The sequence below is a fragment of the Lissotriton helveticus genome, chromosome 1_2 (genome assembly GCF_964261635.1).
Source record: "Lissotriton helveticus chromosome 1_2, aLisHel1.1, whole genome shotgun sequence".
NCBI lineage: Eukaryota > Metazoa > Chordata > Amphibia > Caudata > Salamandridae > Lissotriton > Lissotriton helveticus.
In genome coordinates, this window is record NC_136058.1 from 122,800,853 (window position 1) to 122,818,024 (window position 17,172).

General features: G+C 43.1%; 1 protein-coding gene across 3 annotated transcripts in view; it reads right to left on the reverse strand.

Annotated features, from left to right (window-relative positions):
* MYSM1 (Myb like, SWIRM and MPN domains 1) overlaps positions 1–17,172 on the reverse strand; it is a 367,486-nt gene that overhangs the window by 132,273 nt on the left and 218,041 nt on the right. For all 3 annotated transcript variants that reach the window (XM_078669957.1, XM_078669947.1, XM_078669962.1), the window contains 3 exons: positions 8,096–8,184; positions 7,406–7,460; positions 6,989–7,039 (listed from right to left, as the gene is read on the reverse strand). In XM_078669957.1, coding sequence (XP_078526083.1) covers positions 6,989–7,039; positions 7,406–7,460; positions 8,096–8,184 — 195 coding nt within the window. The remainder of the gene's footprint in view (positions 1–6,988; positions 7,040–7,405; positions 7,461–8,095; positions 8,185–17,172) is intronic.

Below are 17,172 nucleotides of genomic sequence, written 5' to 3' on the forward strand. Positions count from 1 at the left end.
AACCTCCCCTGGAAATACACCGCTTGGGTTCGCCTTATCTTCCCCCTGGGCCGGAAGTTGGAGGGGACAGCCCTCCCTGCTCAATGATGCATAACATCCGGATTCCCGGGTGCCACCTGACTGTGGTTTCACTCGGTCACCCCAAGCGCCGTGGGGGAGGGGGGGGGGGGGGGGTTCAAACAGAGGAGGGTAATTCAAGCCTGGAGAAGAGCAATAAAGCGGCCGTTGCCTCCCACGACGGGTCCGGCGTCTGTGATTTACAGTCACTGGTTCCCAGTGTGCTTTGCTCCTCTGGATGTTATCCACCATGAGCAGATTAGATATTAAGATTGCGTCAGTTTTCCTGCACCTGTACGTCTTTTACGAGCAGTGGCTTTCGACACGACAGTCTGCTCGATAACTCCACGAGTTAACGCTCACCACTGACATCTGCTGTGATTTGGTCACGAGCAGTGCTTAAAATGTGCATGCCCCTGGCAGGTGCTCGGTTTCCACTCTGCTTTAATTTGAAATAGAGAGTGTCAGTACTCCTGGGGAAGAAGTAAAGGGGAGAGTACATGCACTCTTGGGTCGCAAACTGGTACTCTGGGACAGTTCGCACCTGTGCTTCTATATTTCCATTTGAAGGGCGGGTGTTGCATTCTAGTCAGCCTTTTAACCTTGTGCTAGTCAGCCTTTTAACCTCGCTCTAGTCAGCCTTTTAACCATGTCCTAGTCAGCCTTTTAGCCTTTTGAGGTCAGCAAGTTGTACTCCATGGCATCGGTCATTAGTAACATTTGTTTCTGCACATGGGTCAGAGTAAAAGTGCTCTGTTCGTCATCACTGATGCGCGGTGTGAGCGAAGCTGGTAATTAATTTATAATGTAATGGGCGTATAAAGCACACGGCTCATGGCTGCTATAACCAGAGCGTCCCAGTGCTAGGAGTCTGTGCAGAGAATCCCCTGGCAGATAAATGGAAGCAGTTTAGAAATTCCTTCAGAAAACACCTGTTATTTGTCAAATGTGCTTCTGTTCATCTGCTTCCGCTCGGAAATGACTCGGGCTGAGCAGCTACTGCTTCCCGATCTATTCCGTGATATCCCAGAGACGGATTTTATACAAAAATAAACAGAAAAGGTCTGCAAGAGTTTACCTCAGTTTTGTGAATAAATAAACTGCGCGCACCTCAGGCTCCCGCCTCTGCGGGCTGCAAGCGTGGAGAAGTGTGGCTCAATGGTTAGAGCGGCAGACCCTGATGCAGAGGTCTAGCCCGGGACCAGGGTTCAATTCCCCGCCTCGGCGGGTCTTGGGCTCAAAATTCCACGGACCTGATAATTCTCGCCTCGGTGCCTATTCCAATCATGGAGTCCCACTCTGCAACTCTGGGCAATAGCTTGCTTAATCTCCACAACGGCCCCCACAACGCTAAGGATGCCTGGCCTCCACCTTGGGGGTGCCCAGGAGTGGACACCTCACAGGGAAAGCCAGGATGGGTTCCACAGCGGTATTCGTACAAGCGCCTTGAGACCCTTGCGGGTGAGTAGTGCGCTATACAAGTATCAATTTACATTTACATTACATTACAAGCGGCTACAGAACAAGAGCCTTGCGCCAAGGACTTGGTATTTGTAAACTCGAGATGCGTTTATTCATAAACTGGGCACCTCGCTCACCTCCACAAACCAGTTGACAGTGGAATATTCTGCAGATTTTAGTTCTGAACTCCAGGAGTACAGCATCAATAGCAAGCGGGAGCAAGGAAACAAGAGATGGCTAAATAGAAATAGAAAATCCCCGCCGGGCCGCCGCGCTGCCTGCGACGACCCGGAAGCGGTTGGGAAGCCGGCCAATCACAGCGCGGCCCCCACCGGAAGTCCCGCCCCATCGCGGCGAGACGGAGAGAGAGAGCTGCCCGAGGAGCCACGAAGGCTCCGCATTGAGTCCCGGTCCCGAGATGGGGGACCGGGTGAAGAGCGGCCGGGCGCATGGGGAAGGCGGGGCTGTCATGTGGTGAGAGAGCCCCGCAAAGCGCTACCGCCGCCCGAGATGCTGATCCGCCGCCGAGCACCGCCAGAACAGGTAAGTGTGTTGAGTGAGAGGAGGGGTGAGTGGGGGTGGGGTGTACGCGTGTGTGTGTGTCAGTTTTAGTGTGTTTGTGCGTGCGTCTGTCTGTCTGTGTGCGCGTGTGTATGTTTAAGGGGGGTGCGTGTGTGTATATGCAGTGTGTGTATGGCTTTCTTTGTGCGCATGCGTGAGTGACGACGTGCGCGCTCACGAGGTCGAATCTCGGCCTGCAAATGCGCGTGGCACTTTGCTGTACTCATTCCCCGAAAAGTAACAACATAAGTTGTCTCGCTAGACGCAAAAGCTTCGCTTTTGCTTACGTCTAGCGAGACCTAAAAAGCAGCACAAGCAACAAGCTAGAGCTTTTCAAATGCCCTACAATGTTACTGTGTACTAATAAAATATCCGTATATTGCATTCACTGCGTAATAATCTGTACTGAAAGCTAGTTCTGCTACTTGTAGGACGTAGCTGCCAGCTGTATAATAAACCAGAAGTCTGTAAAAAGCAAAGTGTCCAAATTACAGACAAATGCGGTCTGTTATCAGATCAAAAACCTACTACGGGCATCAGGCTGAAATTACAGACAATCCGTGTAATTGACAGACAGGTGGGATTCAAAATATTACGAGCGTCAGCAATTATTTTACTCTGCGCTGTTATTTTGGTGGACTTTTATTTTGAGAGTGAATCTAAATGTACAACTACGTGTCCCAGAATGCAATGCGTGTTAGAAAAGAACGCCTGCTGACGGCTCTTCCAAACATCTAATTTGCTTTACTAATCAGACGTTGGAGCTTTCCCCATTAGTATTTCCTTTGCCCTAGATGCCTTTGTTTTCGCTATTCCTGCATCAATTCGACAAAGAAAAATGAGACTTGGTCAACAAGCAGGACTTCAACGCACTTCCGGTCGCGCCTCAAGGTACGTCACTTTCAAAGCCTTTTTATTGGTGTACACTGCTAGAGTGAGAAGAGCCACTGCGGTCTTTTAAAGTGTGGGTATGGTGTTTCTCGTGCTTTTCGTTTTCTGCAATAAAACAGACCTTGAGTGTGTGGTCAGGTAATTGTTTTGTAAATTAAGCACACAGATTTTAGATTAAATGTTATTCTCATCTTTGCTAAGAGGACGGGTCGGATAAGAATTGCTTTTTGTTTTGGATTTCTACTGTCCGATTAAAAGAGACATTTTTCAATTACTGCTCCACGGAACACAAACAAACACTGCAGAATATTAAATACAACTCTTAATGGCACAAACTGCTATTTTGTAAAAATATAAAATGAAGCCGTACATTATAGGTCTAGTTTCTCACAAGGGCAATTAGTAGTCACTGGTGTATCATGTACATGCAATTTTTGAGGAGGCAACACCCAACAAGCCAGGGAGTGCGCGTGCCCTTGTGCCCACCCAGACACACACAGCATTTCCCTTGCGGGAGCGAGCAGGGGCTCTATCTGTTTACAAGATAATTACAAACAGATGTCGCCAAAGCTCGCTCCAGCAAGGGAATTGCCAAACGTCCATGTGTTGCAATTGAAAGCAATGCAAAGAGTGCACGTTTTTGGGCTAAAAAGCTGATCGATTCCAAGAGGTCCCCTCCTATGCAACGCATGCGCGCAGCGTAGGCAAGACCTAAAACGATTGGATACAGCACTTTTTGGTACCTTGAAAACTGAAAACAATATGTTTTATCACAATAACACCTCAAATCCAGGACTGTTTTCTGAAACCTGACACACACATCCTTCACTGGCTTTTTAACATCAGGAAGAACATCAAACACTTTGTTTTATATTAATATACCCATATTCTCAATTTTAGCTAATGCCAATTTTTTGCTGTGAATTTGAAGATAATAATGCCAAATGTAAGAAAATGCTATAGGGTGAAGAAGGAAGATAAGCAAGCATTGGTAAATGCATTAGGTTTCGCCTATGTGATTAATAATAAGCTGTTTTTTGTTGTAAGTTGTAGCTTGCTCAGTAGTTGTACAATATAAGTTACAGAAAGTCTGTTTTAGTGCCAGGACTTGCTTATGTACAAAAAGGTAATATATTGTGCTGTTACTAGTGGTATAGTGAGGTAAGCAATAGCAAAAAGTTGAAAAATAAAGAGCGAAATAATAGATTTAAATGATGTAACAGCAATACTATGTATTTAGAGGAGTTCTGATAACTTTTGGGCCTGATGTCAGTGCGCCAGCTGTCCCATTCAAATCATGAACCTGTTGTCTGCATGGTAACTGCACTTGTGACTGCCTGTTTGGTAGTAAAATATAGCAATATCAGTTGTTTTTTGGGGTGCATAGAGCTTTTGGCCCTGTTGCTACTACACCTGCTGTACCATTTAAATGATGACCCTATTGCCTGCTAGATAAATGCACTTACGATTGCCTGTTTAGTTGTAAAATATAGCAATATGAGATGTTTAAAGGGGTTCCTAAAGCTTTGGGCCGTGGTGTCACTGCACCTGCTGCACCATTGAAATCATGACCCTAGTGCGTGTAAAGTAACTACACTTGTGACTGCTTATTTAGTAGTTAAATATAGCAATATCTGGTGTTTAGAGGAGTTCTGACAACCTTTGGCCCCGGTGCCACTGCATCTGCAGCATCATAGAAAATATGGCCTTAGTGCCTGCTAGATATCTTCACTTGTGACTGCCTGTTTAGTTGTGAAATTTAGCAATATTCTGCGTTTAGTGGGGTCTCCAGAGCTTTTGGACCCAGTGCCACTGCACAGGCCACACCATTCAAATCAAGCCCCTTTTAAGTGAAAGACACCTAGGATCGTGTCCGCCTGTATAGTTCTGACAACTTTTGGGCCTGGTGCCACTGCACCTGCTGCACCATTTAAATCATGACCCTGTTGTCTGCAAGGAACCAGCACTTGTGACTACCTGTTTATTAGTAAAATATAGCAATATTAGGTGTTCAGTGGGGTGCTTAGAGCTTTTGGTCCTGGTGCTACTGCACCTGCTGCCCCATTCAAATGATGACCCTATTGCCTGCTAGATAACTGCACTTATAATTGCCAATGTAGTGGTAAAATATAGCAATATTAGGTGTTTAAAGGAGTTCTGACAACATTTGGCCCTGGTGCCACTGCATCTGCTGCACCATTTAAATCATGACCCTAGTGCCTGAAAGATAACTGTACCTGTGACTACCTGTTTAGTTGTAAAATATAGCAATAAACGGTGATTAGTGGGGTGGCTGGAGTTTTTAGTCCCTGTATGAGTCAAAAAAGGGACCCCTGTAAAGCTCTAGAACTCCTAGGACAGGGCAAATAGCAGAGCGAAAACAACTTTCCTAGTACTGTAAATATTACATTGGTCTACTTAGCATGATGTGGGGGATAACACAAGCTCCATGCAATCAAATGACAACAGTTTAAAACAGTTAATTTTAAGATTTTTTTTTTTTAAAGTGTGGCATATGAATATTCAAAAAACATTTGTGCATAAGTGCCTTTACATCAGTTACGGTGTATTTACCATGAGTTACGAGCGGTAGGCACTTTATACACAACAACACAATAAAGACCAAACATAATACATATACAACATACTGAACCACGATTCAACTAGACAATTGATATATATTGAATTCAGGTACAAAATTTCAAACAGTTGATATATGGTGGCTGAAGGTGACAACATTTTGTAACTGATGTAAAGGCACTTATGCACAAATGTTTTTTGAATATTCATATGCCACACTTAAAAAAAAAAAAAATCTTAATAAAAGAATAATTAACATGTTTTAAACAGTTGTCATTTGATTGCACGGAGCTTGGGTTATCCCCCACATCATGCTAAGTAGACCAATGTAATATTTACAGTACTTACTGCCTAGGAAAGTTGTTTTCGCTCTGCTTTTAGTCCCTGTGCCACTGCACTTGCTGCACTATTGAAATCATGAACCTAGCGCTTGCTAGATAACTGCACTTATAACTGCCTGTTTACTAGTAAACTATAGCAATTTTAGTGGGGTGCCTGGAGCTTTTGGTCCTCGTGTCACTACCTGCTGCACCATAGTAATCACAAGTCTGTTGTCTGCAAGGTAACTGCACTTGTGACTGCCTGTTTAGTTTTAAATTTTTGCAATAATCTGGGTTTAGTGGGGTTCCTAGAGCTTTTGGTCCCGGTGCCACTGCACCATTCAAATTAAGTCTCTTTTAACTGCAAGGTGACTGAAATTGTGACTGCCTGTTTAGTAGTCAAATAGAGCAATATTATGTGCTTAGATGAGTTATGACAATTTTTGGCCCGGGTGCTACTGCACCTGCTGCACCATTCAAATCATGACCCTGTTGTCTGCAAGGTAACTGCACATGTGACTGCCTGTTTAGTAGTAAAAATTGAGCAAAGTTCTTGTATATTAACTTTATTTTTAAACTGCAATGTTTATCACAACATTTAGAAATTGTTCATAATGACCAAATAGATTAAGTTGAAAAAAATCTATCCGATAATGCCTACAAAGTGCAAAGAAAAGTACTGAAGCATGATTAGGAAATGCCACAAACGTTTTAAGGATAAAGCATCTGCTTTACACAACTAAGTAATAAAAAGTGAACATTCCAGCACACTGTAAAAAGCTGACTGCCTTTTCAGTGGGAAGGCATCCTATCTTGACAGTGAATGGGGCCACAACTGTGTGAACAGCTTTAGTAGGAGTATCGTAAATGCATGCAGCCAGGGGAAGTTAACAAAAATAAAAATGTTCGATACAAAGTGAATTAACACAGTAATTCGTCAATGGGAACTAATAAGAACCCCCTTTTAAGATATATTGAATACAGGAGATTTCACAAGCACAGCGCAAGCACTATGCAGGTAACCTAAAATTGGAACGTGTCAGTGAAGCTTTTGGTAAGCCAGGCAAACAAAGAATGTTAAATACAGTGCTAAACAGGGCACACTGCTTTCGGCTTACCAAGTCCATTATTAAGAGGGCTTCTGCAGCTACATTCACTTGAAAAGGCTCCTGAAAAAACACAATACAACAATCTTTAAGACAGAAAAGAAGTTTCAAACACAGTGTCTGGAAAACACATTAATGTGTGGGGTATGTCCACTTGATTGGATGCAGGGTCAATCATATCATGCAGTCAAAGTTGTAAGCCAGATGTAGGCTCATACTAATAGACAATGGAGGAAAAATGGTTCTTTAAGGCTGATTGGGACCACACGAAGCAACAAAGGGCCAGGGTATCTGTCGTAAAGCATAGACCATCCCATAGTATTACAGTCTATCTAATTTCTCAATGCCCCAAATTACTTTCTGTTTCTTTGTTGACCCACCAAAAGTAAGAACTCGGGTGTGAAATGAAGTGCAAATAATTAGTTGTACCTGTTTTTCCTCATTAAAAGAACAGCAAGGAATCAGCAGAAATGGATCAAAAGAGCTAGAAAAGAAAAATATATATGTTCAATAAAAATGTTAATTAATCACAAATTGGAAGTTGTTACATATTTATTGTACGAGTGTTACATGTGGCATCCACTGTTTGTAAAAAGGGAATCAACAATTTTATTTACAATGCTAGAAAAACAAAAAAGCAGGGGTTATATACATTCATGTCACGTCCACTTGCAGTTGTTACGGTTAACCTCACAGGGAATAGCAAACGACCAAGGTTACTAAGTCAGAACTAAATCACGGGGTAATTCAATCGAAAGCAGAGCAAAGCGAAAGAGATGTTTCTGAATGATAAAAAGAAAAAACCTACATATCAATGTTGTCCTAGAGGCAACGGAGAAGCACGCCCATTCAAATTGTTCCTAAACTTGGATTATCAATGGCAAGATTTTCAAAGCAGGCCTAAAAAGTCAGAAATCTCCGCCTCAGGAATTAATCCTGTCTTTGGGGTATATTTACAACATTTTTGAGATTCACAAATAATATCTGGTATACTCCTAAAAATGGCAGTCTTCGATTCTTAAGTATGTGCAAATGGAAAAAAAAATCCTCGGGTGGAATTTCCACCAGGAGGTGAAGAAATGACGGGGTGTTATTGGTTGTTGTCCACTGTGAAAGTACCTTTTTATTTGTCTTGGTCCTTTTGGACATTTTGAAGGTTTTCTTCTCTCCTCTTCTCGCCTTCTTGCCAGTTCCTCTGCAGAGAGATGCTACAAAACAGAATGTTAGTTACCTATACAAGGTCAGTGACAGTGAATATGGCGCAGAATATACGGTTTCACGTCACTTGACTAAAATAAGTTTTACAACAATCAGAAGAGGGAACTATTGTTTTGTAATACATGAAGAAAAGCTAGGTTTCCATTTACACAGAGATGAAGCCCTTAATTTGATCACCGCATGATGCCCATGCTTAGCAGACATACACTGAACACCGCCTGCTGATTTATAACTTTCGTGATTCTCAATTGCTATTTTCCTCGCCTTCTTATTAAGGTTTGGGAAACCACATTCTCTTCTGAGAAATCAATGTATCATTGGGTATCCATCTTTCATATCTTCAACCGAGGATTTCATGTTTTTAACTTCTCCTCACAAATCTAGACCCTTACTTCCTTTACGTACATCTATGCCAGTTAAGAATAACTGCCCATTTTATATATAAGTAGCTGGCATCAGACAGTCCCAATTACTTCCCTTGAATTTGTTACAGCATCTTTATATTTCAAGTATCTATTAATTAATCCCTCTGTAACAGACAGTCACATATAAAGTAAGTACAATTTATATATTCATTAAGGTACGATATTTACTGTGTTGTATGCAATCTGATGGGTACAAGAGTGAATGTGATATCACGCTCCATTCCATCTTGACGCATACACCAGTAGATGACCGCTCTCCCTCAAGTGTAGGAGACAACGAAGAACACACCTGAAGATGCTCCATGTGCTAGGAGACTGAGATTTAGATTTTTGAAATAAAACAAAGCACACCTTCGCCATAGGCCTGGGCTGAATACAATGGTCGCAGCTTTAACAACATACTGGAATGTATATTTTCTATTCAGCTTGACTTCTGATGAAGCGCTGCAGCATTTGCTGAGAAGTGGAAGCTGACCAGGATCAGGGCCTTAACATTGTTTTGCTATTCCCATCAAAGGCGTAGACCAAGCCCAAACCCATGCAGTTGCCATACTGCAGAGTCCAGCATGGAAGAAGAGCTGCTGGACTGCAGAGAGAGGAAAAGAACTGCCATGATATGGAGGGCAATCAAACACATTACAGACTGAAAGCTGTACGTAGGAAGACGCACGGAGAAGAGCCAGTCGTGAATCCATGAAGACCTGCAGCACAGAGGGCCTGAATGAAACCGAGAGGTAGCTCTGTAAGATCTGCATCATGCCAGGGTGGGGGACATGTAAAGTGCTGAACAGGAAGGGGCTCCTTTGCCCGAGAGGCACCTGCTCAGGGGTCTGTAGGCTACCTCTACAGTGACCGCATGCAACTGCTCCCTGTTCAAACCACTTTGGCATTCAGTTGTTAAGACAACTTTCCATGTATTCCTTTTTCGTTTTCCAGAATACCCAGTATTCCTAATGGAATTCTTCACGAGCAGCCTTTGACAGCTTCCTGCCTGGGTTCTAAATGTTATGTTAAATCCTCTGTTCTATTCAACTCAGTCAGAAGGTCATTTCAGTGGCTAAAGATCATATTTTGTTTTGTAAATAGAATGTTCAGTTTCCACAGTCTAGCCTCCATTTAGGTAGATTTTTTCAGTGAGGAATCATTTTTCTAAGGTTGAGTGGATTCGATAAGATTGGCCAGTTGTTTTTTCTTTATATTTTTTCAACATACTTCACCCCCGCCGATGTAATGATTATACATGGGCTTTCAGTGACTAGGGTACTCAAATCATCAGATGTGAAAACTTATTTATCATAATTGGGCCAATGAAACAAGTAAAGTAAGTTACAAGATGAAGAGTTTGGACGAGCTGAAACTAATATCTAATAGGAGTCTTGGGAGATGGGAAATTTATTTACATTTATACAGCTAATCTAGATCTCTGGGTGCCCCTTTGCCTATCTCCCTTTAATGCTTTCAATGGCTCCTTCACATTTCCCCAATCATGGAGCATTTCTATATTTACACATATTTCTTTAAAGGTGCATGGGCCACCCTTGCTGCTTCAAGATTATCTCCCTATTAAATTTGGGTGTAAACTGCTTTTAGGAGGGTTTGCATACATCTGAGACGTGTCACATGCTATATGGCTTTTACAGATCTGTCCTCTGCATTGAACCTGAAGGACAAGTACAATTTGTAGGCAGCATGTCTCTAACAATATTGCTAGAGCTATATATATCCATGTGCTCTTTCAATCAAAAATGTATTTGATCCATCCATGTCAACCATGAGCGAACACAAGCAAGAGTAGAAAAATAAAATTTGATATTGCGCACGAATCACACCTACAAGGGTATCTCAGCACTCGGTCAACTCAAGCCAGAGAATGAGATCTAGAACAGTACAGTTTTAGTGCTTAGCTGAAGTTGCTGTAGTCAGGACAAGTTCGAAGAGAGAAAGACAAACTGTTCCATATGGTGGGAGCCACATAAGACACATAAGAAAAGGCTCGGCCGCCACATCTAGACTGTCGAATGCATGAAATCACAAGCAGCTCTATCACTGGAACGCAGATTACTAGTAGAAAGATAGCGCTTAAGTTTCTGACAAAGATATTGAGATCCTTTTCCCTGAAGGGCTTATAGGTTAAAGCAGCAGATTTTGAAGGCAACTCTTTTCTTTACTGGCAACCAGTGTAAAGACTGTAGAAGAGGAGCCGAGGGCTTTCTGGCAGGCTTGTTACAGATCAGCTGTGCGGCCGTGTTTTGCACAACTTGTAGTTTGGCTGTTAAAAACTTGTTGACAGAAGCCAGTAGAGCATTTCCGTAATCCAACCGACTTACTACAAGAGCCTGTACCAAGGTCTTTCTGGCTGTCAGAGGGAGAAACATCAGTTGTAAAATAGACAAACAAATGCCTGTGGTGGATAGAACCTGTTCCTTCATATCCTGGTCTACCTTAACTTTGAGTTTTTTTACTACCTTATTGGGAGTAGGGGCCTTGCCTAGCTCCGGACGCCTCCAGACTGTAAACCACAGTTCTAGGGCTTTCCCAAACAGAATAATTTCAGTTTTACCTGGGTTCAACTGGAGAAAGTTATCTAACATCTAGCCAGCAATCTCCTTCCTACCAGCCATTAAGTGAGCCTTTGCTTTGCCAAAATCTCCATCGAGAGAAATGACATAAAGCCAGGAGTATTCCATCAATATTCCACGAGGGACTTATGGACTAGGCACAGGGTGCTATGTCAAGACACACCAGCTCCTGACTTAAGAAAATTCCAGACTTAAGAAAATGCATTTCTCAAACAAATTTTAAGGTTCCCCAGCTTGATCAAGTTTTTACTATATACAGCAGACAGCCATGTTCTACATAGCAGGCTGCATTCATTTAGCTTCACAGGCGATTTGGATTCAAGTTTAGTTAAATTCCTATGATACAATTTTTAGACTAATTCTGAAGAACAACATTGTACATACAATACCATGGTATGATCATATTTCTAAAACTGTGTGTTGTCATGCCTGTTTTGAAAGAGCTGCTTCTTCAGCTTGTTTAGCTTCTAACAAACAATGCATAAGGGCTATGCTATGTTCCTTGCCTACTTACATTCTAGCCTTAAGGCACTGGATTTCGGAACACGCTCACCAATAAAATATTTCCCTAGTATTTTAATTTTACTACTATTTGGTGCATAATGTTTAAACTAGACATTTTTTTACCAGATTTATGAGGAGTCTTGTGTCTAGCTATTTTAGCTTTTCATAAGTAAGTGTACTGGAGGTCAATGTTCTTTATTGTTCCAGTGACAATATGTCTAGCCATACATGCATGCACTTTTTAGGTCTCATCTATTAGACAGTGTAAGCTAGTCCCTTGCTTACCACTTGTTGGCTTTATTGCCACTGTCATTTCCTTGCTTCTTATTCTACTGCTGCCTTGTACATCTTGTGATTATTTCCCCACAAATATATAGCCTCTCTTCCATACTACAGATAGGCTGACTTTTGTCCTTCCACTCAAAGGAAAAGACAGTAAATTAAAAATACCCCCAATTGAAAAATACCTCAAATGATAACCTAGTACATGAAGGAAGCCAACCCAACCCTCATCAGAAGAGTACTTTTTATCTTTCCATCCTCCCCATATCCATTTATCCATTCACCCTTTCATCTACTTACCCATTCATCTGTCCATCCCGTTACCTTTTCCATCCACCCTACTGCCCCATCCAACCATGCATTTTTCCATCCATCAATCCTTTCAAAACACACCGATCCTTTCATCCATAAACCAATCAGTATATACTTGCATCCATCCATTCACTCTTTTCTAGCTATCCATTCTTCCATCACTTCACCCTTTCAACATTTAATCCTTTCACTCTTCCATCTAACCTTTCACCTTTACACCAGTCCATCCTTTAAGTATTGGATCCTACCTTTGACCTATTTTCCTTATTTTATCATCCTCTTTTTAAGTATTTTGCTTTCTCAGTTTCCTACACCATACATGCCAGCCCACACCACAGCTTTCCTCATGGTATTCACAAACAGTATTATATATCACTATCGGGTCTGCAGAACTGCTGACATGCCCCTAAACAGCTAATTAATGTTTAAGTGAGACTGGGAGCAGCAGCCCTCCATTAAGCTACTAGAATGAGGGGCTCCCTAGGCCTCTGCTTTCAAGTAACTACTTTTTAGGTCGAGCCTGTAGCAGCGCGCATGCGCTGCTCTGCAAGACTTCACGTAAGGGCTTCTGAAAGCTGACCACCCGCTTGTGCGTGAGCTTTTGTTTTCGTCGGCTGCAATTGGCTTTTGCGTGCGTCTTTTTAAAAAAGACAGCACACAAATGGTGAAAGGTGGGTGCATGTCCCAGCTTCCTTTAGAAATGTAACCGCCCATGGCCTATTGGTGTGTTAGGCGCAGCAGCGGCATCTGGTTTTAATTATAAACATGTGTTTATAATTAGCGCAAGTTCGCTTTGCTGCCGTGCTCCCTCGCCCCCGCTCCTCTGTGGAGCGCGCACCACTGGTTTCGATTCCGTGCTCAGAAAACCGCACTTGACAGACACATGCCTGAAGAAAATGCCGGGATGCTATATTAGAGAAAAGACGGCGGCTCAGTGAGTCACCAGCTTGCCAAACTTGAAACGCAAAGAGTCCAAGACATGGACGAAGCAGGAAACACGACTTGCTTCCAATTTCTGCGGTTTACTACCTCTGTTGCTATAAAATGTGTGCGTATTTACAGCCCGCGTGAAACAGTCTCTTCAAATTTGTTTGCCACCCTCACGTTACCAGCAGGGCGTACATGCTGAACCAATGTAGGCACCAAGCATGAGTTTAGGCAGCTACGGTGGCAGCTCATGCCTCTGTTGTTGTTGTCGTCCCTGCTTTGGCTGTAAATGTGGTCAGTGCTGTTTTCCCTGTCTTGCTGGCAGCTGCTGTTGTCCCTGACACAGTTGTGGTGTAACTGAGCGTGCTTCTGTAGTTCCTGTAGTGGATGTGCACTGTGATGATTTGGGTGTACTATATAATATGGCTGTGGGGTCTTATTGTGCAATGCACTTGAAAAAACGGTCTTGGGGCCAGTTAGGTTTGTTTGTAAACCTAAAGCTCAACCCTGGGTAGCTGTGGCTTCGATCAGCTAGGCTTGAAAAAGAAACATAGTAAAAAACATTTAAATGCATCAAACAATGAACTAGTAAAGTCACACAACAAGAAGGAGACAACGACAATTTATAAAAATAAATAAACTATATTTTTATGAATGTTTAGAATCCTGGCTCACTTTGCCACTGGATTCAAGCTAGCCTGGCTGATGACTGCTGATTAGCCAGAAACTGGTCCCAGGATGCTTGTTTGTGGTCCAGGGAAGACATGGCTTTGCAGTTCGGGCTGGACTGTTCCCATGAGGCACAGGGTCAGACTGATTTGCATATGGCCATGTCTGATCTGGGGTGGTGGAGTGAGCTAAAGAATGATCATGAATTAATCCCAGATTAGTTGACTGGGGGTGAGTGCTTGCAATGTTAAACACTCCGTCTGTCATCCCCTTTGGTTTTGCTTTGTTTAGAGTCCTTGATCATCAAAATCCATTTGAGGGTTCCGGATATACAGATTTTAGAAGAAATAAATACTTTTCAATCCAACCGCAAACAAGCATTAGTCAACAAAAACTTTTCAAACTTTTGAATGGTTTGAAATAGATACTTTGGCAACTCCGACCCAGGTTGAGTAACCAAATCTGACAGGGCAATGGTCTAGGAGTCCAGTAAGATTACTTTGGACAGTTACCTGGACACCAGAGCCTTTTCCAGTCAAGTTCCAGCCTTTAGAAAATTACTGCAATAGACTATAATTAAGTAGTCCTGATGCTGGGGATGCAGGCAGAAAAGATGCTCAATGATGCTCCTGGAGCGGTGTGGTCGACAGGGGAGAAGTGTGGCTGATCCCTCGGTCCACAGGTGGGTTGAGGAGACTTTGACCACAGTACTTGGGGTCCGACTACATCCTCTCCGCAACACTAGAAGGCCAGCTGCTGCGTGATTCCAATCTTGCGACACATCGGTCACATCGAATAACCTTGGTGAGGGCTAGCGTCCCTCTTGGGTGACAAATCTGGTCTCTGATAGCAGTCCTGGGTCTGGCAGACACAGCTGCAACATTTGGCTATCATGGATTTGTCTCTTGGCATGCACAGCGGCAACCAGAGGCGATCCTTCAGGAGTGGCTACTACTTCAGGAGCCACAGTCCAATCTCACTAGCCCAAAGTGCAGCTGGTGCAGTCCTTCCGACAGTGCAGCTTCTCTTCATGCAACTTCAAATGCAGAAGGACCCTCCTCTCCTTGTCCTCTCTTCAAATCCAAGGTGTACTTAAGTTCAGGGTCCCAGGGGTGCCCATTATATCCTGGGAAAGTGCACCAGGGGACAACGCCGTCACTAGCCAATGGGCTAGGTCTCCTCCTTTTTGTTTTCAAAGTTCCGGCGATATGTGGTATTTTCGCAATCTAGGTGTGCAATATTCTTGCCACTCTCAAGATGTCTGGACTTCGTCAAATGTAAGGAGCTAGATAGCCCACCCCAGAGGTGCGGCTACCTAAGGGCTACACGTACAGGCAAACACCAGTTTGAGGATGGGCATTCCCTCGCCGGCCCGGTCTCCAACTGATCTACAGGAACAAAAGGCAGCCTGCTCAGACCTGTTGGCACAAGCAGCCCTTCAATGGCAGCTTCGTCTTTGAATCTCGCCTTTTGGGCAAACACCCCTTGCAGCCTTCATGAGTGAGGAGGTCACACCTCACTCTGACGCAACTGCCTTAGTTCCTGAGCCTGGGAGACATTTACATATCTCCTCAGGTGAGCAGAAAGCTGTCCTAGTGTCAGGGCCTTTGTGCGGCCACTGGACTAGGTGGGGCACAAAGTTACAACAGTTACTACATTTTAAAAGTGACATAAATGTCGACTTGCGCATCAAGTCAAATCTAATACCACAATTAATTTGATACCTTACAGTACCCAGTTAGCTAGTCCCATTCCGAGGTTAGCCAGGCTGGCATGCCAGCCTACAACCCTGTGTTTTGCCAATGGGGATACTGCTTTTCCTCAGCAAAACGACAACTTTAGTGGTTTTAATGATAAGATATATTTATAAAAACCTATATGTCTAACTTAACAATATACAGCTCCCTGCCATAGGGCTCTATAGGCATTCCTTACATATACCGGTAAGGGAAGGGGTGGCTTTGCTATTAATGGTAATGGCAAAGTTGAACATACAGTGAAAGGACATCATTTCTAGTCTGGGCAGGCTGGGAGCCATTTTGTACTTTGCCACACACAGAGTGGCACGAATAGTGCTGTAGCCCTGGATGGACACTCTGCCTTACATGCCCTTGGTACCCTGGGTACCATATACTAGGGACTTTTAGGTAAGTCAGCACTTGCCAATTGGGTATAGCCAATTTGACGCAGTTTTTGTAATAGGTCAGAACACTGGCACTAGTGGTCTGGTTAGCAAGCCTCAATGCACTCTCTGAGGCGAAAAACAAGCAGCTAAAAGTCTAAATGGGGCAAAAAGTGGTGGGCAACCTGCAAAACGGCTCTTTCCATACATGCACACACATCAAAGAAAGCACCAGGGGCAGAATTTTTGTCAAGGATACTATCCTTGACAAAATCACAAAGAGGAACCACTTTTCTAGCTCGCTAGCCCATGCAAATCATCAAAAGGCAAAGGTTTAACTGCTCTAATCAACACGGAAAGCCCTTCTCTAATCTCCTCTCTAGTATGACATGATTTGTCGCATACAGCTAAGGCTGTCTGGCCAGATCCGTATAGGCCATCGATGTAGCTGTGAAAGGCAGTTAAAACATAACGGAAAACCCTGAACGAACTCACAACAAATCGAAAAAACGCAGCAAAAGTATTGGCAAAGCTAAGAGGTTTCGATTTTTGCATTCGTGTGTATCACGAATAGAACATTTTACAGCACTTTTGCCAAACATTGTTATTAGGTTGTTAAACCCAAAACAAAAATACAGGAAAACGTTGTTACTGCGATGTTTTTAAAAATGTGTCCCAACACCCCACCAAACTCTCGCAGATGTCCGTCATTATCAAACTACGGTCGATGCACATTCTCTCTGAAAAACAGGACCCTACAGAAATCCTGTAATGAGATCATGAATAATGAAATAAGTTTGGTTTCATAAAGATTGAAATCCTATCGATTCTATGTTAACAACTTGTGACAGCTCTTCTGAAAGCCTCGTGCCGTCCTGGTGGAGCAGATATGCACATTTTCAGACTTCGTTCGCAAGATAAAAAGCAGCCAATGAGCAGTGACATATTCTTATATGACATAGTATGTGATTTGTTGAATGACAAGTGCTTAATATCAGACAATCATCCTGGCATCTGTTCTTTTTTCGGGGAGCTCTAGCAGTAAGTATTAGAATAATCAGTGTTCATGACACCTTAGGACATTTCCCGAGATCCTGCGATAACTACCTCTAGCGTTTCAGGAAAATGGGAGTGTGCCACTTGCTTGGAGACCAATAG